This window comes from Centroberyx affinis, unplaced genomic scaffold (assembly GCF_046629955.1).
Source record: "Centroberyx affinis isolate AG114_WGS23_722 - 3 ecotype Tasmania unplaced genomic scaffold, CSIRO-AGI_Caff_v1 ptg003462l_1, whole genome shotgun sequence".
NCBI classification, from domain to species: Eukaryota; Metazoa; Chordata; class Actinopteri; order Beryciformes; family Berycidae; genus Centroberyx; species Centroberyx affinis.
The window spans coordinates 279,384-306,895 of record NW_027281426.1 but is presented as its reverse complement, the minus strand read 5'-3'; the positions used below and the strand labels follow the sequence as shown (position 1 = coordinate 306,895).

Below are 27,512 nucleotides of genomic sequence, written 5' to 3'. Positions count from 1 at the left end.
CATATTATTTCCAACTGTGCATGTTGTGATCCTTGCATTAGCTTTGTAACTACACAAGCCTAGAACATTTAGAATTGTTTGTCTGCATGTTTCAATCTTACAATGTACTTGTGTGGATGGGGTGTGTTTGCATGGTTGTTGGGGGCGCTGGATGTAAGACGGGGCTTTGTTCAGTCTGTCTGTCATTTGATCACAAAAAAAAAACAAAAAAACAAATTGTTAAAATCAGAGACTAAGGCGTCAGCAGTAGACTGATGCTGCTCAGAGGTATGGGGAGAGGACACAGATAAAAATGCCCTACAGAATTGGTTGGCAGAGTTGGAATTAAGGAAGTGAGAGCGGATGCAAGTAAGAGGCTTGGGAGCAGGAGGGAGCAAGGTATTAAAAATGACAGCTTTATGATCGGATGCAAGAAAATCTAAAATCTCCACATTGTCCAGTGAGACACCATAGCTGAGCACGAGATCAAGGGTATGACCCTTATTGTGAGTGGGACCTCTAATATGCTGCACAAGGTTAAAAGATTCAAAAAGGTTTATAAAATCAGTGATAAAAGAGGTAGCAGGACAGCACACATGGATGTTAAAATCACCAAGAATAAGAACTCTATCATGTCGGGGCATAATAATAGATAGGAGTTCAGAGAATTCTTGAATAAAACCAGTATTAAAATTTGGAGCTCTCTACAGTAAAACACATAGTAAAGGGGATTTGCCAGTTACCATAAAACTCAGAATCTCAAAAGTAGATAAACTGCCATGGGAGATCATGGAGTATTTAAAGTTCTCCCTATAAATGACTGCAAGGCCACCACTGACTTGTGGAGTGCCCCACGGGTCAATTTTGGGGCCTATGTTATTCTCTCTATACTGTATATGTTTCCCCTGGGCCAAATTATGTACGGCTTTGGCCGGCACAGTTGTACATATCTGTTAAGACAAATTACTGCAATAATCTCATTTCACTGCAAGATTGCCTAACTGCTATAAAAGCCTGGATGGCTCACAACTTCCTCCAACTGAACTCTGATAAAACAGAGGTATCATAGCCCCTGATCACAAATCCAGCTCAATCAGTCAGGACCTTGGTCCTTTAACCAGCAATGTCAGGTCATCTTCCAGAAACCTGGGAGTAATTTTCAACTCTCATTTGAAATTTGACAAACATCTCAACTCCTTCGTTCAGGCGTGTTACTTTCAACCGAGGAACATCAACAAAATTCGCCCTGTTCTTTCCTCCCAAGACATGGAAAGACGTATTCGCGCATTTATCTCCACTCACCTCAACTATTGCAATTCCCTATTCACATGCCTTAACCAAACTTCCTTGGCTCGCTTACAGTTAAAAATGCAGTACTCACCAAGTCAGCATGTCATTCTCACATCACTCCTGTTATTGGCCTCTCTGAATTGGTTACCCGTTAAATATCGAATTGATTTTAAGATTATTTTAATTACCTACAAGGCTCTGCATGGTCTGGCTCCTGTTATATCAGTGAACTGCTGATCTTGCAAACACCAACAAGACCTCTTAGATCTTCCAACCAAGGGCTCCTTGCCGTCCCAAGGACCAAATTGAAATCCAGAGGTGACTGTACATTTCGTAGCCCCTAAACTCTGGAACAAGCTCCCAATTTCAGTAAGAAATGCTACCTCAGCTGAAAGTTTCAAACGTCTTAAAACTCTTCTTGCTCTTCACAATGAGTAGACCAATCTTTTTGCTGCAGCCTTTATTTTTTTTGTGATCAACAATTTTTATTTTTGAAAATACAGGACACAACAAACACACGAACAACAACAACATCAGGGCAGCACACTAACAATAATGTTTGAAAAACGGAATAATAGAAAAAAAAGGGAAATTTTAACAGAATAAGAAACCGTGGCAGTAATAAATAAGAGACAGACATTCTGCAGCCGTTATTGAATAATGTGGACTGTTGTGTAATTGTACCGTTTCTCTCCTAAAGCACTTGGTAACTTGAAAGGTGCTATATAAAGATTTACATACTTAATTACTTATTTACTATCTGACACAGAGACACTGAGCAGCCAGACTCAAACACAACCCCAAACCCAGGGTAGAGTGGTTCAGTGAATGTGGAGTGGAAGGTGTGGATGTGGATCAGTGTGTCAGAGGAAACTCTGTAGAAGGACAGAGAGCCAGCAGGCCAGTCCAGATACATTGCTACTCTGTTAGAGTCAGAGGAGGAGGGGAAACGTATGAGTGTTGTTATGTTATTGTGCCGGGCAGAGTAACTATTATCAGAGCAGTACAGACTCCAGGACATGTCATTCCATCCAAGTATGCAGTCAACACCCCTTCCTCTCCGTCTGATTCCTCTGCAAGTCACTCCTATAAAAACCTCTCCTTCCCTCTCGACCTCCCAGTAACAGCGACCAGTCAGACCATTTCTACACAGCAGCTGAGACCAGCAGTCAAATCTCTCTGGGTGATCAGGATATGGCTGCTCCTCGCTCAGCAGTGTCACCTTTCTGTTATCTTCAGACAGGAAGAGGTATCTGTTTGCTGTGTTTCGGTCCAGTGTGAGTTCACAGGCATCTGATGGAGAGAACAAGACACAATACAGCAGCAGTTTCTCATCTAAAAACAACAACAGGTCTATTAGATGGTCTAATAGACCTGTTGTTTTTATTATTTGTTTACTTGTTAATTGACTGACATTTTGTCAGCCATCTTTTTTCAGAGTGGGATTTGAATAAACAGATGTCACATACATGAGCTTTCTATTTAAATAGAAATTGAATGTGTGGTGATTTGTTTTCATGAATAAAACTAAAAACACACTTACACTTCCTCAGACCTGGTTTCAACCACTGCACTCCACCATGGTCCACACTGGGGGGGATAAACAAAGTCAGACCTGCACAATCTCTTTGGTGGTGGAAACAAATAACCTTCATAACTTTCCATATGAGTGATTTTCTGATTTTCCACACGTCACTCGTATCCACCATTACACATTAAACAATATTCCTCATCTTCTCAGTGTGACAGAGAAAATGTGTGTGACTCTCAGCGTTCTAGCAGACGTTGCCTCTCCATACCTGAGAGAGTCCAGTCTCCAGTGTGGATCCTCCAGTCCAGCAGAGAGCAGCTTCACTCCTGAGGCTCCTGGATGATTGTAGCTCAGGTCCAGCTCTCTCAGATGGGAGGGGCTGGAGCTCAGAGCTGAGGCCAGAGAAGCACAGCCTTCCTCTGTGAGCAGACAGCCTGACAGCCTGCGCACACACATACACACACACACACACACTCCATGCTAGATATTTTCTAGTATATGGCTATGAAAAACGTTCACAATGCAGTCAAATTCTAGCAACAAATGTAACTGTCTCAAATGCAAACAGCTGATTCAGTGATCGGCTCTGTGGCTTCATCTGGTTCAGTTTGAGAGTTTTCCACTCAGTTGGTTGACAGAATCTTAGAAGTCATTTCTGCTATTTTAGGTTTCAGCAACTGATGCAAGGAGACAAAATAGTGAAATCTCTTCATGGAAAGTAATTCACAGGGGCTACAAAGTAGTGCTAAATTTCAGCATCACAACTGGTTTAAAAATCATGTAAGCAGATAAAATCCTACACAGGTCAGATGTTTATTCACTTATTAACTTATTTACTTATTAACCTGCATGTAAAGCAGGATTTAAATGGTCATCTGTTGAACAGACTGAAGAATCCTGACCCGAGAGAGACTGTTTTGAGAGCAGGTACATGAGTTTGTAGAAATGTGTCAAATCATTAGACCTTTTTCAAACTTATGGATTCTATGCAACGGAAGTCGTCATAGTAGAGAAACTCCCAGCAATGGCGGCGTTTATGAATGAAAATTATACATCAATGGAAGACACACCTCGAGCATTTTCATCCTCATTGCAATATCTACCAGAACAACCCTTGTCAAGGTTCGTTCTCTCTGTAATTAAAAACTGGCCCACCAAAGAACGATGTTTTTTGTTTGTTGACTATTACGACTATTGTTGCATAGAATCCGGAAGTTTGAAAAGGGTTTATTGAAAAAAACTGTAAATGGATCTTACCTGAGAGTTTCCAGTCTACAGTGTGGACTCTCCAGTCCAGCAGAGATCAGCTTCACTCCTGAATCCTGCAGGTCGTTGTTACTCAGGTCCAGCTCTCTCAGACTAGAGGACTGGGAGCTGAGAACTGATGACAACTTCTTACAGCATTTCTCTGTGACGTTGTTTTGATTCAACCTGACAAAATTAATAGAAACATTTTCCTTTATATTTTTGCTTTCCAGAGCGACTCACTGTCAGTGAGCAGGAAGGGGGTCGGTGTCTTAGTCAAGTACATTTGGACAGGGAACATTTTATGTTTCAGAGCTCAAAGACGATGCTCTAACTCTGACCATCCTTTTAATAGAATTAAAGGAACAGAGTAGAAAAGAAGAGAAATACAACAATACATTTTTATCATACAGGGTTTATACCATACAAAATGATTTTGTTTGATCAATGCAAAAGATCTATATGACCACAAATAATACAAAAACAAAGAACACAAAGATATAAAACCAGTATGCAATGTTATAGTTACAACATATTGTTACACAAAAGCATCATAACCTGGTCTTACCTGAGAGTTTCCAGTCTACAGTGTGGACTCCCCAGTCCAGCAGAGAGCAGCTTCACTCCTGAATCCTGCAGGTCGTTGTTACTCAGGTCCAGCTCTCTCAGACTAGAGGACTGGGAGCTGAGAACTGAGGCCAGAGCTTCACAGCTTCTCTCTGACAGATTACAGCCACTCAGCCTTAATGGACATGAAAAGACATCAGAATGTTATTCTCTTATATTTTGTCGATGTTGTCTGTAATTTTACTTTCAAATTACTACTACTAATAATGCTAAACTTTATTTATGTAGCCTTTATCTAAAAGCAAAAGTTACAGTGTACTAATGTGGTTCCTTGCCAAAAACACTATTTTTCCGAGCTTTTTCCTCACAATTTTCAGACTAAAATCACAGAAATTTTGATTTTTTTTTCTCTGAAATTGCTTCTTTTTTTTTTACAGTTATAATTTTTTATTTCAATTTTAACATTTTAAACGAAGGGCAAGCAGTAAAAAGAAAAAAGAAGAGAAAACTAAAATAAAAATAAAAACCCAAATAGAATGGAAAAGCATACAACACAACATTAACACAAATACGTACACACAAAGCAGTGTGAGGTATTAGATCGACTCAGCTCAGGGTTCTCCTAATAATGTCCTATTGACCACTCAGACCCTTGTCAGGGCGTTTTCACACCTATAGTTCGTTTGCTCTGGTCCGAATCAGTTGACGAGTTTGTAAACTTGTAGCGTTTTCTCCTTGGTTCGGTTTCTTTTCACATGGAGAAAAATCCAAGTGAACCAAAATGCATCACTACAAACCAGGTGAGAACGTTCACTCCGCTTATTGGTCAGATGTGTCTGGGGCGGGAGCAGGAAAGTAAATACAGGAAGAAGGTCCTGTGTTCTGGACTAGTGCACACTGCTATGCAACATGGAGCAACAGCAGAGTTGGCATTTGCTCATAACTGTTGTAATTATCTGGGCAATATACCAGGCAAAACTGTACCAGCAGAATGCGGAATGCAATTTGAGGAAACGTCTTGAAAATGCTATACTGGCTATAGGCTACCTGGCTATACCTGCTATACCTGCTGTACCTGCTATACCTGCTACCTGGCTACAGGAGCCGTTTAGCTCAAACTTGCGGAGTAAATTGAGTGCAACTGGTGGTTGGGTCGGATTGAGGTCGGATCACGTTCCCACCACAAATGAACCGCTCCAGAGTTTGTTTGGGACCGGACCGAGACCACCTCTTCTAAAGGGTCTCGGTTGTTTTGGTCCGCACCCGAGTGCGATTACTGTGTTCACACCTGCCCAAACGAATCGCACCAAGGGGGGAAACGAACCAGAGTCTGATTTAACCGGACTAAAAGCGCAGGTGTGAAAACGCCCTCAAAGTCTTTCAGTAAGCAGGCTGCTCTCTCCATGTTTAACAAGTCCAGATAATCCTCCAGCCATCACTCCCTTAAGAAGCATGCTGGCTTTCGTACCTTCCAGTTGAGAAGGATCAGTCTCTTGACTGAGAGGCAACCTAGCGCCCATAGGCGCATAATCATGGGGCTATCTATATTGTCAGGTTTTTTTACCCAAAATGCATACAGTAGGGCATAGAGTTCCAAAAATACCTACAATATATTTACATTACAATTTAGTGCAAATCTTAACTACAGCTGATTGATTTGCAACAAATAATGGTGTATAGGTCATTCTATTCACAGTGTGATTGTTTGGCTGTTTTTGTTTTGGAACTCTAAAGAACAGGTCCCCGTTGTGCTGGTAACCTCCCTGTGTGTTATATGGACTAACAAATTTCACCTGTGTTTTGGTATGAGGGTGAGTAGATGATGACAGAATTTTCATTTTTGGGTGAACAATTCCTTTAATGTGGGATAGACAATTTGATCAACCAATCAAATTTGGATTTGTAGCCTCTGGGCGTGTTCTTTCAGATTTTCCCACAGCCTCGGGGTATTCTCGAATGCACTATTGCATCACCGCCGTGCAGTGTCTGTAAGCTGAATGCAATCGCTGTCACAGCACGCGGTTTAGCTAGCGTAGTGAAAATGGCAGCAACCTTTAGTGAAAAGCTAGAGATACTTAAAAAAGGACATCCAACACCACCTGGATGGAAGTATAAGCCTTGTGTGCATCCAGAAACATAGATCTATAAATACAAGAAACAGTGCCTCGTGACGAGGTTACATTCAAAAATATCTGATCCTGCTCATGGCAAGAGGCAGGCACAGCACCCTCTTTGTGTTTTCTACTAATGATGGAAGTTGCGCATATAAACAAAGAATCTGTTAGGCCAAATTTGTCCTTAAGAAGTTCAGTTGGTAAAATCTTACTGTCAAAAATTTGACTGACTGTCTTAATGTTATGATGCTGCCATTGTCTATTGCTGAGTGTGCCTCTCCCAGTGGTAAGAATTGGATTATGCCAAATGTGACAAGATGGAAGACAAAGCCCATTAATAATATTGAACCTCTTATGTAAAATTCTAGCAATGGAGCATGAAAATCCAATAATAACATTGTCCAAGGCAACAGGTGGTCTGAGGTGGTACCATAGTGATGCCAGGGTTATGCCCGTATGTTGGGCCAGAATCGCCTTCTCCAACCACTCCCAACTGCCCACTTGATAATGCTCCTTGTATGCCCATGACAATGGATACCTTGCATTGTATGAGAGGTAGTAGTTAAACATATCAGGAACTCCTAGGCCCCCTTTATATCTTGGGATACTTTTTTGTATGTGATTCTGGGTTTCTTTTTGTTCCAAAGGAACTGAGAGAAAAGAGTACGTATCTCTTTGAACCTATTGTTTGGAAACTTAAGAGGAATAGAAGAAATTACGTATGTAAGCCTAGGTAATATATTCATTTTCAAAATTTCAGCTCTGCCCCATAGAGATAGCGGTAAACCTGTCCATCTAATAATATCATCCTTCATTGCTCGGAGGATAACAGGACGTTTCAGACTGAATATATTTGTTACAGGGGATGTAATGTTGATTCTTAAATATTTAATTCCATTCCTTTGCCACAAAAAGGGAGGATCTAGCCTAATGCTAAAAGGTTTACCATTGCTAGGCAATACCGTCAGCTGCCCTGGCCAGGACGTTAAAGTTGTATTGTCCAATGTTGAAAGGCATAATGAAGTGACGTTGCCGTGCAGATACACGCAAATATCAAACAGGTTAGAAATTATCGGGGTGGCTCCGATGCGTCTTCGAACGGTTCAGGAGGGTTCCGATTTGATCTGTACACAGCTCACATTACCAGATATTCTGCGCCGAACTTCGGTTCCGACCAAAACTCAGGTCCAGATTTCTCCTCTGATTGTCAGGAAGGGGAAATCGGGGATAAATCAGCGAAAAACTCCTGTAATCTGAGCCCGACATAAGGGTGAGTAATATGTCATCACCATACATATTCAATTCAAAATTGTAACCATGGAGGTTCACACCACATATATCCGTTCTAGCACAGATTGCACAGGCTAAAGGCTCAAGTGCAATGATGAAAAGTAGGGGACTGACAGGGCAACCTTGTCTTACTCCTCGTTGAAGGGGGAAAGACTCTGAAATTAGGCCATTAGTCCTAACTGATGAATGTGGGGCACATTACAGGGCCTTAACCCAACTAATGAACCTTGGACCAAAGCCAAACTTTTTAAAAGTATAAAACCAGGCCATTTGATTCTATCGAATGCTCAGAAGGCTTAAGGGCCGATGGTTTCCCATTTGCTTTGGGTATTTTCCTGATTTAGGCAGGAGGGATATAATGTCTTTACACATAGAGGGCGGCATAGATTCACATTCTATAATCTCATCATACAGTAAGAGTAGAATGGGGGATAGCTGCTTTTTAAAGCACTTATAGAATTCTGCACCAAATCCATCATCACCCGGAGTTTTCCCAGAAGCCATTGTCATGATTGCAGCTTCAATATCTGACTGTGTTAAGGCGGCATCTAACTCACTGACATGGAAGATCCAAATGCTCCAAAAAATCACCCATTTCCTCTTTACTAGTGTTGCTCTTTGTTCCATATAGTTTTATATAATACTGCTTAAAAGACTGACTAATTATCTCTACATCACATTGAAGTCTTCCATTTTCATCTCTGATTGCTGGAGTAGACTGTCTATTTTCTATTTGCTAGCATCTTGCCTGCCTTGTCACCTGTCTCAAAATGGAACCTCCGTATTCTGAATAAAGCATAAGATGTCTCCTCGTGTTATAACCCCTGCAAGTCCGCTCGAGTGGCAAGTAAAGATTTCCTAAGATCTAAGTTGGATGGGTCAGACATATGCTGTTCCTCATCTTCTGAGTTTGTCACTTAACTGCAGCTTTTTCTCTGGTCGCTTGCATTTCTCAGCTGTAGAGTAGCTGATAATCCAGCCTCTACAGGTGACCTAGAAGGCTTCCCATACAGTGGCCAGAGATGAAACTGAATTCAAATTTATTTCAAAATATTCTGTGATTCTGCTTCCTATATGGGAGACAAAGTCTTTACTCTTGGGGAGAGAAGTATTAAGCTGCCATTGTCTGGACTTGCAAGGGTTAGAGGGAGGAAAAAATGAAACAGAGACTGCAGCATGGTCACTCACCAGAAAGCTATTAATTTGGATGTCAATTACATTTTGGATGAAATTTGAAGACATAAGAATGCAGTCTATTCTAGAATAGGAATTATGTGGATTTGAATAGAAAGTATATTCCCGACTGTCTGGGTTAACCATGCGCCACACATCTGTTACTGATAACTGTGCCTGAAACTCATGCATAGCAGTAGATGCACGCCTATCAGATGGAAGTGGGGCCCTAGATCTATCTAATGCTGGGTTAGACACACAATTGAAATCACCTCCAACAATAAGAGGGCCCTTCATATGATAAGATATCACTGGGTAAAGGGATGATAAAAAATTGGACTGAGATGTGTTGGGAGCATAAACATTCACTTAAGTGTAAGATTCTGATTTTGTCAGAAGCCATTTGCAATTATATATCTCCCCTCATCGTCTGTGTGTACATGGTCTGTGTGTACATTAGATTAGTGTGTACACCCATCATTGTTTTAGTTTTTTTCGACTGTTCAGAATTTAAGTGCGTCTCCTGTAAAATCGCAATATCACATTTGAGGAATTTGAGATGCATCAGGATTTTATATTTTTTAATGGGGTTCTGAATACCGTTTACATTTAAAGTCACAACTACAATACTATTTAACCTTGTATCCATCTAGGGGGTGAGTGATTCTTCAAGCCCTGAGCTATCATTGCCTCAGTAAACATTGACCATATACCATAATAGGGAAGGGAGGGAGTGGTTAACACACTTCGACATAAAACATCAAAAATCAACATAAAACACAAGAACAATAACAGCACAGGGGCCAACAGGCCTGTCTGGCAATCAGGCCAGATTCAAGGGTGAAACGACCCATATCCGTGCTGGTGTGGCGAAGGCACATCTAAAACTCAGCTGCCCCAACCCAGTTAAAGCAGATTTGAGCCCACAGCGGAAATACACAAATTGTAAATTGCTGACTTTAATCTCAGAATTTCTGAGTTTTTTCTCTGAATATTAACCCCCTCCCCCAGCTGCAGTAAAAAAAAAAATTCACCTACAATGGCCCTACTACATCATCATAGATGAGCCTAATCCCTCGGGAAGGCATTCCACAGTCTAGGAGCCCTGGTGGAAAAAGTGTTTTCACCTTCAGTCTTGAGTCTAGACTGAGGGAAAGTCAGAAAGACCGGAAGATCTCAGCTTGCTCTCTGGCTCATAGGGAACTGAGAGCTCTGTAGCGTAACAATCAATGATTTCATGAGTGCTACGCTACACCCTGGGGTGCGCGGCGACAACAGACTTACCTACACCCGGGAGAGTCTCCTACTTCTCCGGAGCTCTGTACACTGCAGCCTCAAACCATCTGTTGCTATCCCAGCTTACATCCTACCCCCGGACGAGGAAAAGAGGAAAGCGCAGGAGTGTGCACCAGATTAAGGAAGCATCCCTTCAACCCTCCACTTCCCTCAGTTATACTGTCGAATGTACAGTCTCTCCGGAGTAAAATGGATGTACTACACGCCAGGTGCTTGGTGGAGAAGGCCTTTCGGGAGACTTGTGTTATCGCCCCGACCAAGACCTGGCTAGACGACTCCGTTCCTGACAATGAGGTGGGCCTGGATAACTTCACCATCTTCAGGGCGGACAGGACCAGGAAATCGGGTAAGGATAGGGGTGGCAGAGTCTGCATCGATGGTGTAGTAACATCAAGGTTCAGGACAGAGTCTGCACCCGAGATCTGGAAATGTTAACCCTATCTATGCGCCCATTTTACCTCCTGAGGGAATTCACCTCTGTGGTGATCAGCTGTTTACATTCCGCCCGGCATCAACACCAAAGCTGCAGCTGAGCTAGCAGCCCAAAGCGCCCATTCTATGCTAGGGAAATACCCTAAAGCTCCAGTGTTCATTATGGGAGACTAATAGCTGCAGACTGGATAGTTTTCTGCCCTCTTTCAAGCAGTATGTGAATGTCCCGACAAGAAGGGAAAACACTTTGGACTTATGTTACGGTAACTTAAATGATGCCTACATGGCTAGAATACAGCCACCTTTGGGCTCCGTGGATCATAACACTGTATTCCTACTTCCGCAATACAAACAAGCGCTGACACGCCACAAGCCCCAGACATACAGCATCAACCAGTGGTCGGAGGATGCAATTGCACAACTGCAGGGGTCTCTTGCATGCACTGACTGGAGCATTTTTGGTGGTGATCTAGACAACAGGGTTGATACCATCACAGACTATATCAAGTGCTGTCAACTACCATCCTAGTCAGAACAGTAAAGAGGTATCCCAACTCAAAACCATGGATTACTCCCCATATTAAACTCAGACTAAAAGAGAAACAACAGGCCTTTCACCCTCAAAGCCATAAACCGCTCAGGGAAAAATGACATTAGGAAAGCCAAACTCAAATATAAGGACAAACTCAAACAATAATTCATTAGTATGAACACCAAACAGGCTTTTCAGAAGGTGAGAACACTCGCAGGGAACAAAACTAAATCCAACATACCATCACCCACAAACCCTGCCTCATTCATCAAAGACCTGAACACTTTTTATGCCCGCTTTGACACCTACAACTGCTCTAATGAGTGCAAGAGACTGCTAGGGACCCTGCCCATCCCTCAGCAGACGCACTCTACCCCCTTCAGAGAAGAGGATGTCCGCTGGCAGCTGTTGAGGTGCAAGCCGGGCAAGGCACCGGGTCCAGATGGCATCCCAGGATGACTGCTTAAGACCTGTGCCGTGAAACTCTCCCCTGTGCTTCACTGCATCTTCTGTGAATCCCTCCAGACAGCAACTCTAGAAAATTTCCACTATTATCCCGGTCCCCAAAAAACCCCGTCCCTCTGAACTAAACCATTTCAGACCAGTAGCAATAACTTCCATAATCATGAAATGTTTTGAAAAACTGGTGTTGAACTTTATCCTCCCTGTTGTCTGCCCACAACTGGACCCTCACCAGTTTGCATATAAAGCCAAATGTGGAACGGAGGATGTTGTGTCATGTCTCCTCCACACCCTCCTACAGCACCTGGACTCCCCTGGCCACTATGCCAGGGTTCTCTTCATTGACTTCAGCTCTGCCTTTAATACCATTCAACAGCATCTGATGATCAATAAACCACTACATCATCAACTACCATCATCAACACCGGAGCCCCTCAAGGCTGTGTTCCGAGCCCCTTTCTGTACACTCTTTACACCAATGACTGTCTCAGCCCCTCCCCCATCACAAAATACTTCAAATATTCAGTTGACACAGCCATACTTGCACTCCTAAAGGACAATATCCAAGACTAAGGAACTCCTCATCAATGTAGGCAATAAACCTAGCACCCCCCATTGCCTCATCTCTCCTCAAAATCAGATCTGCCTCTAAGATCATTGGTCTCCCTACTCCCAACCTCCCAGCTCTCATTGACACTGCCATCACTCCTACAGCACTTATCATAGCACACAACCTCAGCCACCCCCTTAACCCATGCTTCACCCTACTTCCATCTGGCCGGAGATACAGATCCCTGATCTGTAAGAAGGTACCCTCTGCCATTACTGCCCTCAACAGTCTATAAATGGACCTATGCTCTTGCGACTGTTCTTGTGTCCCCCTCTGTGTGGCTATGTTTTTTGTTGTTGTGTCCCTTGATGTCTCTGTATTTGCTGGATGTTGTTTCAACTTTTGTGTATGTACAGGCTGTGGAAACAAATTTCCTCAAAGTGGACAATAAAGAATCTACCTAACTCATGGACAAAACTAGCCATGCTTTAAATGTGATCAGTGAAATTTTAATATTAATTCTGTATCTAAGTGGTAACCACTAGAGCGCAGTGTGTTAGTGTTAGTTTTTCAATTTATGTAATCAGTTATTAGTTACTTTATCAAACTTTTTTTTCTTTCAAAATGGTTAAATGTTTAGTTAGTGCAATTTTTTTTTTTTAAAGTATTGCGCTACATGATGTTATTAAAAGCAGACTGCAGCAGGCTGGCGGTGTGGTGGAGGCTTGTAGGTTACGACTCGCTTTCAGAATGAACACAACAACAAACTGCAGATCTTGGAAATATTCGCGTTACTTTGAACTGATGGAAGAAAAGGGTAAGAACATTATTGTTAGCTGTAAGTTTAACTTTCACTGTCATACCTAAGATTTGAATTGAAAGCGCTTGTAAGTGCAGTTTGCCGTTTATTTTGAGACCAGACTGGATCAGTTAACGCTTCCGTGATCTGACAGTAATCTATGACATGTTATCAGAGCATGGATGATCTTCTAAATCATTCATGTTCATGGCTGTGTTTATTAATTGGTATCAGAATAAAACAAGTGCTGGAAAATTCCAAGGCTTTCCCTCCAATGAAGTTGAAATTGAAAATGCCGATGTAAAATGGCTCTGAAATCCTGATGTAAAACTTGCAGGGTCACCCTTTGCAGATTCACAAATACTGACCTGAGAGAGACTTTTTTGAGAGTGTGGACCTTAGTTTGGAGAAATGTGTCAAATCAATTAAGATGGATCTTACCTGAGAGTCTCCAGTCTACAGTGTGGACTCTCCAGTCCAGCGGAGATCAGCTTCACTCCTGAATCCTGCAGGTCGTTGTTACTCAGGTCCAGCTCTCTCAGACTAGAGGACTGGGAGCTGAGAACTGATGACAACTTCTTACAGCATTTCTCTGTGACGTTGTTTTGATTCAACCTGACAAAATTAATAGAAACATTTTCCTTTATATTTTCGCTTTCCAGAGTGACTCACTGTCAGTGAGCAGGAAGGGGTTCAGTGTCTTACTTTGAATATGGACAGTTGGACAGAGAATGTTTTATGTTTCAGAGATAAAACATGATGCTGTAACTCTGTCCACCCTTTTAATAGGATTAAAGAAACAGAGTAGAAAAGAAGAGGAAAACAACACAACACATTTTTATCATACAGGGTTTATACCATACAAAATTATTTTGAACACAGAGACATAAGAAACAGCATCCAACGTTATAGTTACAACATATTGTTACACAAAAGCATCATAACCTGATCTTACCTGAGAGTTTCCAGTCTGCAGTGTGGACTCTCCAGTCCAGCAGAGAGCAGCTTCACTCCTGAATCCTGCAGGTCATTGTTACTCAGGTCCAGCTCTCTCAGACTAGAGGACTGGGAGCTGAGAACTGAGGCCAGAGCTTCAAAGCTTCTCTCTGACAGATTACAGCCACTTAGCCTGAAGGAAAATTAGTGATAAAGACAAACAATAACTTTGAAAATATTTCTTTTTTTCTCCTTTGTATGAATATTAGGTTTAATAAATTTAATCTATCCAGTTTTCTATGCACCTACAAAGATTTATTGGAGGCTTTGACCACTGGCAGCAGCCTCAGAAGAGCCTCCTCTGAAGCAAAGTATTTCTTCAGGTCAAACACATCCAGCTCTTTTTCTGATGACAGTAAGATGAAGACCAGAGCTGACCACTGAGCAGGGGAGAGAAATCTTTTGGAGAGACTTCCTGAGCTCAGGTACTGTTGGATCTCATTCACTAGAGAACGGTCATTCATCTCATTCAGACAGTGGAACAGATTGATGCTTCTCTCTGGAGATGGGTTCTCCTTGATCTTCTCCTTGATGTACTGGACTGTTTTCTGATTGGTCCATGAGCTACTTCCTGTCTTTTTCAGCAGGCCTCGTAGGAGAGTCTGATTGGTCTGCAGTGAAAGACCCAGGAGGAAGCGGAGGAACAAGTCCAGGTGTCCATTTGAACTCTGTAAGGCCTTGTCCACAGCACTCTGGCAGAGGTGATTTACCTGAGATCTGTCTCTTGGTTTAGATAGTGTGGAGGTTGATTGTGGTTCTGACAGCAGATTGACACCAGAGTTGATGAATGAGACGATGACATAAACAGCAGCCAGAAACTCCTGAATGTTCAGATGGACAAAGCAGAACACCTTGTCCTGATACAGCCCACGCTCCTCTTTAAAGAACTGTGTGAACACTCCTGAGTACACTGAGGCTGCTCTGATATCAATGCCACACTCTGACAGGTCGGCTTCATAGAAGATCAGGTTGCCTTTCTCCAGCTGCTCAAAAGCCAGTTTTCCCAGAGAGAGAATCATCTTCCTGCTCTTTGTATTCAAGTGTGGATCTGTCTCAGCTCTCCCATGATACTTGACATTTCCCACTTTGGACTGAACCACCAGGAAGTGGATGTACATCTCAGTCAGGGTCTTGGGCAGGTCTCCTCTCTCATCTGTTTTCAACACATGGTCCAGAACTGTAGCAGTGATCCAGCAGAAGACTGGGATGTGGCACATGATGTGGAGGCTTCGTGAGGTCTTGATATGGGAGATGGTTCTGCTGGCCTGCTCCTCATCTCTGAATCTCTTCCTGAAGTACTCCTCCTTCTGTGGGTCAGTGAAGCCTCTCACCTCTGTCACCATGTCAACGCACTCAGGAGGGATCTGATTGGCTGCTGCAGGTCGTGTGGTTATCCAGAGGCGAGCAGAGGGAAGCAGTTTCCCCTTGATGAGGTTTGTCAGCAGCACATCCACTGAGGTTGACTCTGTAACATCAGTCAGGATCTCGTTGTTCTGGAAGTCTAGAGGAAGTCGACACTCATCCAGACCGTCAAAGATGAACACAACTTGGAACTTGTCAAACCTGCAGATTCCTGCTTCTTTGGTCTCAGTAAAGAAGTGATGAAGAAGTTTCACCAAGCTGTACTTTTCCTCTTTCAGCAGATTCAGCTCTCGGAAAGTGAATGGAAATGTGAACTGTATATCCTGGTTGGCTTTGTCTTCAGCCCAGTCCAAAGTGAACTTCTGTGTTAAGACTGTTTTCCCAATGCCAGCCACTCCCTTTGTCATCAATGTTCTGGTTGGTGTATCTCTTCCAGGTAAGGGGTTGAAGATGTCTTCACATTTGATTGGTGTTTCTGGTCTCGTTGGTTTCTTGGACGCTGTTTCAATCTGTCTGACCTCATGTTCATCATTGACCTCTCCGCTCCCTCCCTCTATGATGTAGAGCTCTGTGTAGATCTGATTCAGAAGTGTTGGGTCTCCTGCTTTAGCAATCCCCTCAAACAAACACTGACACTTCTCCTTCAGATTAGATTTGAGTTGACGCTGGCAGATGGGAGCAAGAGTTTCTGAATGAACAAACAGCAAATGGAATCAATGAGTGGGTTTCAGTGTGGATGTATATATTTTCCCATTCCATGATATCTATTCAGCTCATCAGTAGTGGACAAACATGTTCTGTGTGTGCAGCCTAGAAGAATTGATCTGATGCAGATGTGTACAGCACATTTACAGCAGAGTTTGAAATGTAAACATCTCCCATTTTCCACCATGTCCCCTCTCCATCGTTAAACATGTTAAAAGCCTCTTACTGCTCTGCAGAGCGTCAGCTAGCTCCTCCTGCTTCATTCTCCTCAGGAAGTGCAGTGTGATCTGCAGAAAAGCCTCTCTGCTGCTCCTCCTCTGCTCGTCCTCCTCACCGTCCACCACCTTGTCATCCTCCCTCTGCTTCACTGAGCATTCTGGGTAATCTGGACTCAGGATCCCCTGGATCATTTTCAGCTCGTTCTTCACAAAATTGGCAATGTTCTCCTCAAGAAGCTACAACAGAATACAAAATCGTGGAACACAACATCAAATTCATCTTGCATGGTTTGGTCTAAAGAGTGTAGCATGGAGACTATAATGACCAGAATGGTTGTTTTGCATTTTCTTTGTAGCTGCAGTAAAAGGTGTTGTTGTACATTTACACACCATAAATATGGAGTCCAGGTCTGTTTGATGCTCTTGGGCAGACTGACCACTGGAAACCTCTTTCCTTTGATGGTGAACTCTGTGGAGAAAACATTAACTATTAGGTCTCCAGATAACAACACACACACACACACACACACACACACACACACACACACAGGTTGTTAAAGGTGTTGTGTTCTGTCATGATGAATCCTGGCAGAAACACAAGGTTAACTCCACTGTAAATGTTTCTCTGAAGTGGCGGGACCAATTCAATCTCATGACTTCATTCCTCTTCTTAGGAGAGCTGGATAATAACAAACTCATCTGTTTTAAATTCTTACCTTCGCTCAGCAGAGTGGTGTCCATCTTTGAAGTTATAAGGTGGAGTCATAGACTGGTCACTCTTCATGGACACACAGCTGGGTTCAGGGGAGTCTGGTCTCTCCTGCTGGATCCTGATCGAAACATTATGAACACAGTAAATGTTTCTCTGAAGTGGCTTTCCCAAAACAGGTTGTAGTGCTAAGTATCTCTTGAAGTCATTTGTTCATTTCACAAGGCTTTCCTAAAAAATACTCACAACTCAAGTATTTGTTATTCATTCACGACAACCAGGCACTAGTTGTGAGATTTCAAGTATCTCTTTGCAGGAGCAGTGAAGGCGAGATCCTACAGCAGACAGACTGTCCAACCTAAACTCTGAGCTCCTCAAGATCAAAACCATTTCCTTTTGCACCAACCCTTACTGTCTAAATACATAAATAATGCAACCTCTCTTTCACCAATGTATTTATTATTAGGCTACACCAAATTAAAATGTGCTTTAGTCTACATTAATACCCTATGCCTTATGCAGTCAGCTATTTTGCACTGTTCTAAGCCAGCTATTCCCAAAGTGGGGTACGCGTACCCCCAGGGGTACTCGCAGTTACGTCAGGGGTACGCCAAAAAAAAATCTGTAGTACCCTCTCTGTGTCAAAAATAAACCCACACTTTAAAAAAAACACTTCAGTCACAGTAATTAACAGTCGGCAGTCGCATGATCTTTAGTAGTGTTTTTTTTTACCACCCGCATTCTGCAAAGACCCCAATTAAACGCAGAGTCCCTTTTACTGTCCGGGTGTGGCTACACGTTTTGACAAATAAAGGCCAGTCTCAATTAGAAGCCAGTTGCCATTGACGCTGCGAAGCAGTTTATTTATTTTTTTACTTGCACTCAAACGTCAGTCACATTTGTTGATCGCCATGGGGGAACAGAGAAAAAAGTAGGCTACGACCTGAAATTCAAGCTGTCAGTTGTCAAATTTGTTGAACAAAACTCAGGAGAAGCAGCAACAAGACATTTCTCCGTTGATCTTTTTTCGGCTTTCATCCATTCTAAGGTAGGCTACCGGTATTTTGATACGGGGCTCTCTCTCTCTCTCTCTGTCTCTCTCTCTCTCTCTTTAGAACGTAACCGCTGTAAAACAAGCAGAAAATAACGTTTTATTTCTCTGATTCACCGGCTTTCTCGCTACCACCGCTCCCTCTCTTCATTCACTTTCTAGCTTGCTCGACCACCGCTTTTCTCTCTCTCTCTCTCTCTCTCTCTCCCCCTCGGAGCGAGATCAAATGAATGATTCGTAATTGATGTTATTCGATAGCCTAATTTTTATACAAGTAATATTCATACTGGTTTAAATAAACAATTTCATAGTATTTCCCATCTTTGCTGAGCAAGAGTTTTGTGTGAAAGGAATTAAAGGCCTGTCCCATATAGACGCCTGTCCCAAATATAGGCCGGTTGAGTTCAGTGTTTGAAGCAAATAAAAGCCCAGGCTATTAATTGAAGTTTTACAGTATTTCCTTTTTGTAGCAGGCTTACAAACATGGCAAAATGTAACATCATATGAGAGTTGGCCGGAGATAGAGGAGGTACACAGCAGGAGGTTGAATGTTTCAGGGGGTACAGGACTTTAAAAAGTTTGGGAACCACTGTTCTAAGCAAATTCCAGGCAACTGGCCAACAACACAGTGTGGTTTATGAACCTGTAAATTCAGTAAATATTTTCCCTCAACAGGTGAAATTATAATGGTCAGCTGGGTCGATATCACACACCAGCCTACATCCACAAGGCAGCCTGTCAGTCACAGCTCTACTGAAATGGCAGCATTACAAATAATATATAGAAGTATATACATTCAGAATCTACAGGAGACTAGATGAAGAACTGTTGGAGGCTATAGGCCATATCAGCGTGACGTCACAACAACAAAGAACTTACTTCCAGGTGGATAACGTCGGTGGTGCTGCATCGGCGCTACAGTATTTTTTGTTTTATTCAACCAAAGTAAAACCCTTTTTAAGCTCTTGTGAAATTAGAAATACACAGATATTATGTAGTTCTGGCTGTCCACCGAAAACGAGACGTTCCTGATGTCGTTGCTGTGGATATTTGTTAGTGTATAACCTAACATAACCTAAACATATAGCCTATTTAAGCATGTGTCCATAAACTACTATATTTTACCAAAATGTTTAGAAAAAGTTCTGTTTTGGCCACTGTCTTATACAAATTAACCATAACTTTGTTTTTATTTTATATTATGTTATATAGCCAAACAGTGACAGCCAGTGACACAAAGTAGGCTATGTTAGTGTGATTCAGCGAGCAGAAGTTCAAATTCAAGTGCTGATCTAACAAAGCAACCTCAAACCAGTCATTCTTTAGTGTTTTGCTTTATAGTAGAAACTGTGGACTGTTCGTTATTTACTTTCAGACTCGATTGTAAAGCATCTTGACTGTAAAGCAGGGTATGATAGCAAAGCCAGATCACAAACCACTGCGTGTGTTGTGCTACTTGTGCTGTGCTAGAACCGCGGCCCATTAAAAACCGTGCGGATAAAATATTTGTGGCACTTTGACAATATGTTTTACTTGTGTAACAGAAAAGGGCTCAAGGATTTCAGAAAGCTTATCATGTTGGCAAAATTTCGGTCAGGAGTGAAAGATTCTACCCGAACGGTTTTTAATGGAACACCTTGGGACTGGCAGTGCAGAGCCAGTCACAACCGAGCTGCTGCTGTGCTAGACCTGAACGAGACTAGCAAAACTGAGAGACCGTATTACTGTCACTCTAGCAAGCTTGCACGTTATGCTACCCAACAGCGACGTTTATCATTTTTATTACTGACCTGTAAGAAAATGCCTGCCGCAAAACCCGGTCATGAGTGGTTGCTGCCAGCCTGTCCCCAGTTCTGTAGATGCAGATGGCCTGTAAACTATTCTCTGTATCCACCGATTCCATCAGGTTGCTTTTAAACGGAAAAAGCCTAAACCTAATCCATTATGTACCAAGCTATATTTGGCATTACAGCCCCAAACACAACCCGATTTCGGCATAATCGCTAATGTTTTGTTTAGTTGACTCGTATTTACCGCTGCTTAAAACGAACGATTTCCGCTGCCAACAGGTGCGAGTTATCCACCCGGAAGTATAGCCAATCTGTTTACAAACATTCTGATTTGGACTATAAACTATGTGTGTTTTAAAATTAAGGTTTCTTCAATCGACTTGTTCTGCTTTCAGCTTAGAAAATTGATGACTCCTTGAACCTAGATTCCTCGTACATCTTGAAAATTTGTTGTCATGAAGTCCTTTGGGAAACACGTGAAGATCTCAAGAACTCTCCTGAAGTAGTGTGTGAAATATGTTGTGAGTTTTCAAGATACATTGTTATCAGGAAAGACAGTCCTGATTATTGGATGTGATGTTTTGAAAGAGGAAACTAAATCAACAGAGTAAGAAGGGCCGGACCAATTCAGTCTCATGACTTCATTCCTCTTCTTAGGAGAGCTGGATAATAACAAACTCATCTGTTTTAAATTCTTACCTTTGCTCAGCAGAGTGGTGTCCATCTTTGAAGTTATAAGGTGGAGTCATAGACCGGTCACTCTTCATGACATTCGACATTATGAACACAGTGAATGTATATGTGTCCTTATGAAGACAATTTTACTTTCTTTTTAATGCTAACATACTAAGATAATGATGACTTACATATTTTCAGAGGGATGCTTATCTTTAAAGTGTAGAGGTGGTTCTTTAGACTGGTCGCTCTTCATGGACACACAGCTGGGTTCAGGCGAGTCTGGTCTCTCCTGCTGGATCCTGATAGAAACATTATGAACACAGTGAAGGTATCTGTGTCAGTGCTGGAAATTAACTTTTTCTTCCACCAGCCAAAGTGGCTGGTGGATTCTAAATTCTACCAGCCACTCATATTTTTTACCAGCCACCATTTTGTAATCACACTTTTGTGTGTAACTAACTTTTGTGTAACGTTTGTCTTGCTTTGAAAAAAACAACAACATAAAAAGTATTAATTTAATATATATTCACCTATGCTTATCCATTTTTAATTCTGTCTCCCTCACACCACACACACACACACTTCAAATGCACAAAAACAAAATACAGACATCCAAACAGCAGTGCACTGTAGATCCATTTTAAGTCAGAACCTTAACAGTCTTTTAACATCAACCTTTAACAAACTCATAACAATCTACCACACACACACACACGTCAAATAACCAACAATGATGCCTTAGTTTGAGCCCCAGTGGCCTGACTTTGCTCACAATGATGATGTAGGAGTCATAATGCTGACAGACCAGCCACAATGTGACACAGGCTGGTTCAGTGGCAGACAGGTAGAGACAGACAGAGACAGACTGCTGACTGTGGTCTGCTTAGGCACATGGAGCCTTTTAATCAAAATAGCAGACCAATCAGAATAAAAATGCCGATCTGAATGAAATTTCATTCCGTTTGAGAGGGCTGTTTAACCCTTTCATAATCCAGTTGATGGATGAAATTTCGTCATGTAAACACTCATTCCGATCACTTTCTTTATCTCGCCTCTTTCTGCACACGCTCGTGCATTTAACGTAAGTCACGTCAATTACGTTATCCTATTTTTCCGGGAGGATTCGAATGGATGTGCTTGTTATTAACCCCGGGGCGCTCGGGCTTGATGTAGGCGGTGCAACACATTTTTATATCAAGTCCTGACTCCGCCTCTCCGGGCCAGTTTCAGTTTAGAGTAGGGATGTGCGCGATTAGTCGACTAGTCGTTTAAACGTTTCTACCCTCGCTAATCGGCACCAGAAATACTAGTCGGTTAAACTAATTATTAATAATGTACAACGTCGGTTAACTGTTGCGTCTAAGATGTTACGCAGCTGGGGCTGCAGCCCCAGCAGGCGGTAATGCCCGGATGTAAAGGTGGAAAGTGGGACCAGACAGAGATGACATCTCCAGCGCGGTTTGGCAATATTTTGATCTAGAAAAGGAAAATAAGGTTGTAAACCTGTATCAGACCTAACGAAGATCCACTTGTGTGGTGGTGCGGGAAGACGCAACGCTTTCCAAAACTATGCCGGCTTGCGAGTCACTATCTCTGTGTGCCTGCAACAACTGTGCCAGCTGAGAGAGTTTTTTCAGCTACTGGACTTATTGTTAACAGACTGAGGTCTCACCTTTTACCCGAACATGTTGACATGTTCGCTGAACAAAAATGTTCTTTCCATACACGGGTAACAGTTCACCCGACAAAGTTCACACATAGTCACAGTTCCTCCTCACAAAAACACAGCGCTGAAAACATACTTAACATACATATAACTTCAATTAATAGCCCGAGAGAGAGAGAGAGAGAGAGAGAGTGAGAGAGAGAGAGAGAGAGAGAGAGAGAGAGAGATGGTCGAGCGAGCTAGAGAGAGAGAGAGAGATAGTCGAGCGAGCTAGAGAGAGAGAGAGATGGTCGAGCGAGCTAGAAAGTGAATGAAGAGAGGGAGCGGTAATAGCGAGAAAGCCGTTGAATCAGAGAATTAAAACGTTATATTCTGATTGTTTCACAGCGGTTACGTTCTAAAGCACAGAGAGAGAGGGAGAGCCCCGTATCAAAATACCGGTAGCCTACCTTAGAAAAAAGATACAAAAAAAAAAAAAAAGATCAACGGAGAAATGTCTTGCTGCTGCTTCTCCTGAGTTTTGTTCAGCAAATTTGAAACTGATCGCTTGAATTTCAGGTCGTACTTTTTTCTCTGTGCCACCATGGCGATCAGCAAATGTGACTGACATTTGAATGCAAGTAAAAAAAAAAAAGAAACTGCTTCGTAGCGTCATTGGCAACCGGCTTACGGATTACATTTAAAAAAACGAATATCCGAATCCCAAAATTGAAAACCGAATACCTACCCAACGAACGAATATCCGAATAGTCGAATATTCGGGTCCAGCCCTATAGTCCACATTTAAATTTTCGTTTAATCAACAGGGAAATTAGTCGTTAGGAACATCCCTAGTTTAGAGCGGTGAAAATTACAAATGGACCCAATCATTGCGGGGGCAAAACAAAACAAAACGTCTTTTTCTGACACTTCTGGAGTCGCATGTTTTGATAAAACTGTTGCTTCATGAGAAACAACAGCAGTAAAGAAATAACTGACGCAGGTCCATCTTTTAAAAACATAAGCCCGTGTTAAGAGTGCTGGATTCAGTGTTTTGCGCATGTCAGAAACTTTTATTCTGATTACATACTGTGGAGCATGTAAACGCACATCACAATGCGATCGTTATATTTAGTGCTCATGTAAACACTTGCGTGACAATCTGATTGGTCGAGACTCGAGATGCAGGAGGAGACGTAGGGCTGGGCAATATATCAATATTATAGTGATATCGTGATATGAGACTAGATATCGTCTTAGATTTTGGATATTGTAATATCGTGATATGGCATAAGTGTTGTCTTTTCCTGGTTTTAAAGGCTGCATTACAGTAAAGTGATGTAATTCTGAACTTACCAGACTGTTCTAGCTGTTCTATTATTTGCCTTTACCCACTTAGTCATTATATCCACATTACTGATGATTATTTATCAAAAATCTCATTGTGTAAATATTTTGTGAAAGCACCAATAGTCATCCCTACAATATTGTCGCAATACCGATATCGAGGTATTTGGTTAAAAATATTGTGATATTTGATTTTGTCCATATCACCCAGCCCTACTTACAACTGAACATTTAGCCCACTTTGTAGAAAATACCGAGATATATATTGTGTATCGCTATTCAGCCTAAAAATACCGAGATATGATTTTTGGTCCATATCGCCCAGCCCTAAGGAGACGTAGCTAACCGGCCACCGTGGCTGGGTAGGTTGATCAAAGTCTAATTTCCAACCCTGATCTGTGTCCTTATGAAGACAATTTTACTTTCTTTGTAATGCTAACATACTAAGATAATGATGACTTACATATTTTCAGAGGGATGTTTATCTTTAAAGTGTAGAGGTGGTTCCTTAGACTGGTCGCTCTTCATGGACACACAGCTGGGTTCAGGGGAGTCTGGTCTCTCCTGCTGGACTGGGCTTCAACACAACAGAGACAGAGCTTTAACTCTGAATAATGATGCTGTAATGATTTCACTGCTGAGCTCTGAGATGGAGAACAGTCATGGACAGTTAGAGATCCTCATCTTACCTCTTAGCTTTGGTCTGGCTGTCATGTTCCCCAGACAGAGTGGTTTTAGAGGGAGGGAGCCCCTCCTCTCTCTCCTCAGACAGACTCATAGTAGAGCGAGCACCTTTACACAAACACACCCAACATGCTGTTAGCTGGACTGATTCATTACAACAAGGTTTCATTACAGGATATATCACTTCTGGTGCTGTGGTCATTTGACAGTAAAATGTCAAATATACAATGCACTGAACTTCTGAACTGGCTTTAAAGGTCTTAAAGCGTTTCACATTTTACTAATTTCACCTGTAGTCACCCTGTGTATGATTTGCACGTTTGTTGTTTTCCCTCAGATGTAATTTTTTTTTTTTTTTTCAGTCATAATTGTTCGATTGTTGCTCAAAATATCTGGACAATATCAAACCGTGAACCCAGTATCTTGTGTTGAACCATGAATTGAATGTATGAACGTTCAAAACACTATGAAGACCTGCTCTTTCCAACAAATGAACTGACCAGGTTTATACAGAGAGAAGGATTTTTAAGCCTGGAGGACAACTGAGACTTTAAAGTCGAGATGAAATGAAAAATGCATTTTTAACCCTTTTAGATCACAATATGCCAAAAAAAACAAAACTATTTCTTTGTATTTTTATATCAAAATCCAATTATGTTTTCTACCTGTAAAACAAAATATGCCGTGCACTTATGTAAGCATGAACCAACCAATTTCAACCAATAATATCATGACATCCACCCATCAATCATTCTTTAACCTCTAGCTAGCCACACCGGTCATATAAAACCACACTTCACCGTTTGTGGGTCGTAGTAGCTGACAGAGAAATATGGAGAGAGATAGGAAGAGATGTGTGTTTGGATATCAGTGGGCAAAAACTCTGTTTTCATTTACAAAACAATGTGGCTGAGGTCTAATTCATTCATCTCTCCCATGTCCTCCTCCTGATCTAACAGCAGGTGAGGGAGGCGTGTTTGGAGCCAACAGTCCTCTGTAGCTCCGTTTCTCTCTGTAGCTCCGTATGTACCTGCTAAACTCTAAGCCCTGCCCACTGTTTAGCGGTCCAATCAAATGCAAAGGATTTAATTTAAATCCCTCTTGTAACTGTACACCGCTCAAATATTCCGTTTCACTGGAAAATACGTCACAGTACAGAAGCTAAAGACCTCTAACTTCCGTTTCAGTGGGACTTTAAAGGTTCAAAAGGTTTTAGTGTGAAAGGCTTTCACACCAGTTCTGACACTTCCTGCATATTTCACCAATGCAATGAATTGAGATTACAACCTAACTAGAGTTTATCAGGCTTCTACTAAAAGTCACAAATAAAACAATATGGTCACAAAGTCAACAAATTAGAAAGTAAGCAGTCAAACATTAAGGGGAGTTTAAGGAGGTTTTGATGGAATCTCCTCCATTAATAACTCCCTTAACTCATTTAAGGGGATTTAATGTAAAGGTATATTTAAGGAATTACTGGTTCGTACCACCTGCAAGCAGCAGGTTAATGATTTGACAGATTTTAGGACCTTGCCCTCCAAAAGTCTATACAGTCATAACATACAATGCCAGCTAGTGTAGGCTATTCATCAAACAGTGAAAGACGCTTGTCTGGTGAATTCACATCCAGATCAAGTCACACAGACTTTCTGCCTTCATCTATAAAATCGCGTTAGCCGCAAGTCAACCACGGGAAGCTTCAGCAGACAGACAAACCTTTAACAGCTGATCTGTAGATTTCCTCTTTTTACAGTCTAAATAAGCTAACGGTAGGCGGTAACAGTCATAAAAGATCTGCTGGATAGAGTCAGTAAAGTAAAATACACTAAACTGTCATGTAAACTGTTGGTTACAATACCTTTAGGTGCTGAAAATAATCTCCGCCATGCCGATAAATTAAAGTGAAACTAAATCAGCGTGACTACCTGCTTGCCTGGAAATAGGCGGGTATTTCAAACTCGTAGCATAGGAGATCGCTAGAAGCTAACTGGCTATCAAAAGACCGCTGATTCTATGCTGTTTGGTTAGCAACTTAACGTAGCTAAGTTGACTCTGATGCTATGATATGTGGTTAGCAAGCTATATCAATGGCAAGTTGAAAAACAATCGTTTTCATAGGAAATTATATGTTTTTGCCTTCTGCAAAGTAAAGCTGCGTGAAACTAGCCACAATAAGGAAATCCACTTCCTGTAGAATTTCTTTGCCTTCAAAATAAAAGTCTTGATGTTTAAACGAAATGGTATTTCTCTTGTTGATAGTAAATAAAAACATGTTAATCACAGAACCCCCTCCAAGAAACTGTGATAGTGACAATGTGGATGCGGTTGATGTTGATGTTTACTGCATTAATTCACTCTGAAAGAGGAAAAAAGGACACATTTCAGCTAGTGTGGCTGGGAAAACTACATTTTGTGCCCTCTTGAAATGGGCGTGAAATTGAATCTGCAGGAGAGGAATAAGAAAATGTATAGAAGAAACCTATCATCATTGTAAGTGTGGGGGCTGTATATTCTTACTTCTTGCATCAAGAGCTCTATCAGTGAATTAAGTATATAATTAGACTACTTCAATCACAATTTGGTTTTTGGTGGTGGGGTTATTCTTTAGTTATTTAGGATTAGCCCAATTGTAAACTAAGAGTTTTTAAACTTAAGAAATATTTGTTTTTGTTTTGTTTTTTCTCTACATCTACATTTCTCTACATCTCACATGTTATTTCAAAATGTATTTGACATTTTCAAATCCAAGTTCTATGCAAAGTACTCTGTTATATCAAAGTGACAAGGAAATTATATTTTTAATAAAACTCTGCATGCCACCTGTAGCAGCCAATAATGTAATAACTACCGTTAATGTAATAACTGCCAATAACGTAATAATTTTTCTGTTCTTAATGTAATAAAAGTCAATAATGTAATAACTGGCCAATAATGTAATACATTTTCTGAACCAATAATGTAATAACTTTTTGTGCATAATGTAATAAGTTATTACATTATTGGCTGGTTATTACATTATTAGCTGGGTTAAAAAAAAAAATCATGAAAATGTAATAACTGGAGCTGA

General features: G+C 41.5%; 1 protein-coding gene across 2 annotated transcripts; it reads right to left on the bottom strand.

Annotated features, from left to right (window-relative positions):
* Nucleotides 1-1,750: 1,750 nt before the first annotated feature.
* LOC139661129 (protein NLRC3-like) lies at nucleotides 1,751-26,328 on the bottom strand. Of its 2 annotated transcripts, none has more exons than XM_071539484.1 (14): nucleotides 26,304-26,328; nucleotides 24,225-24,338; nucleotides 20,958-21,068; nucleotides 17,258-17,371; nucleotides 16,932-17,010; nucleotides 16,550-16,778; nucleotides 14,506-16,306; nucleotides 14,216-14,389; nucleotides 13,702-13,875; nucleotides 4,614-4,787; nucleotides 4,058-4,231; nucleotides 3,069-3,242; nucleotides 2,813-2,859; nucleotides 1,751-2,562 (listed from the first exon to the last, which is right to left on the bottom strand). In XM_071539484.1, exons 2-14 carry the CDS (start codon nucleotides 24,287-24,289, stop codon nucleotides 2,015-2,017), a joined length of 3,864 nt encoding a protein of 1,287 aa, XP_071395585.1. In that variant the 5' UTR covers nucleotides 24,290-24,338; nucleotides 26,304-26,328; the 3' UTR covers nucleotides 1,751-2,014. The 2 variants fall into 2 exon arrangements, with proteins under 2 accessions (XP_071395585.1, XP_071395584.1); XM_071539483.1 differs by lacking the exon at nucleotides 26,304-26,328 and adding an exon at nucleotides 24,451-24,550.
* Nucleotides 26,329-27,512: the final 1,184 nt, after the last annotated feature.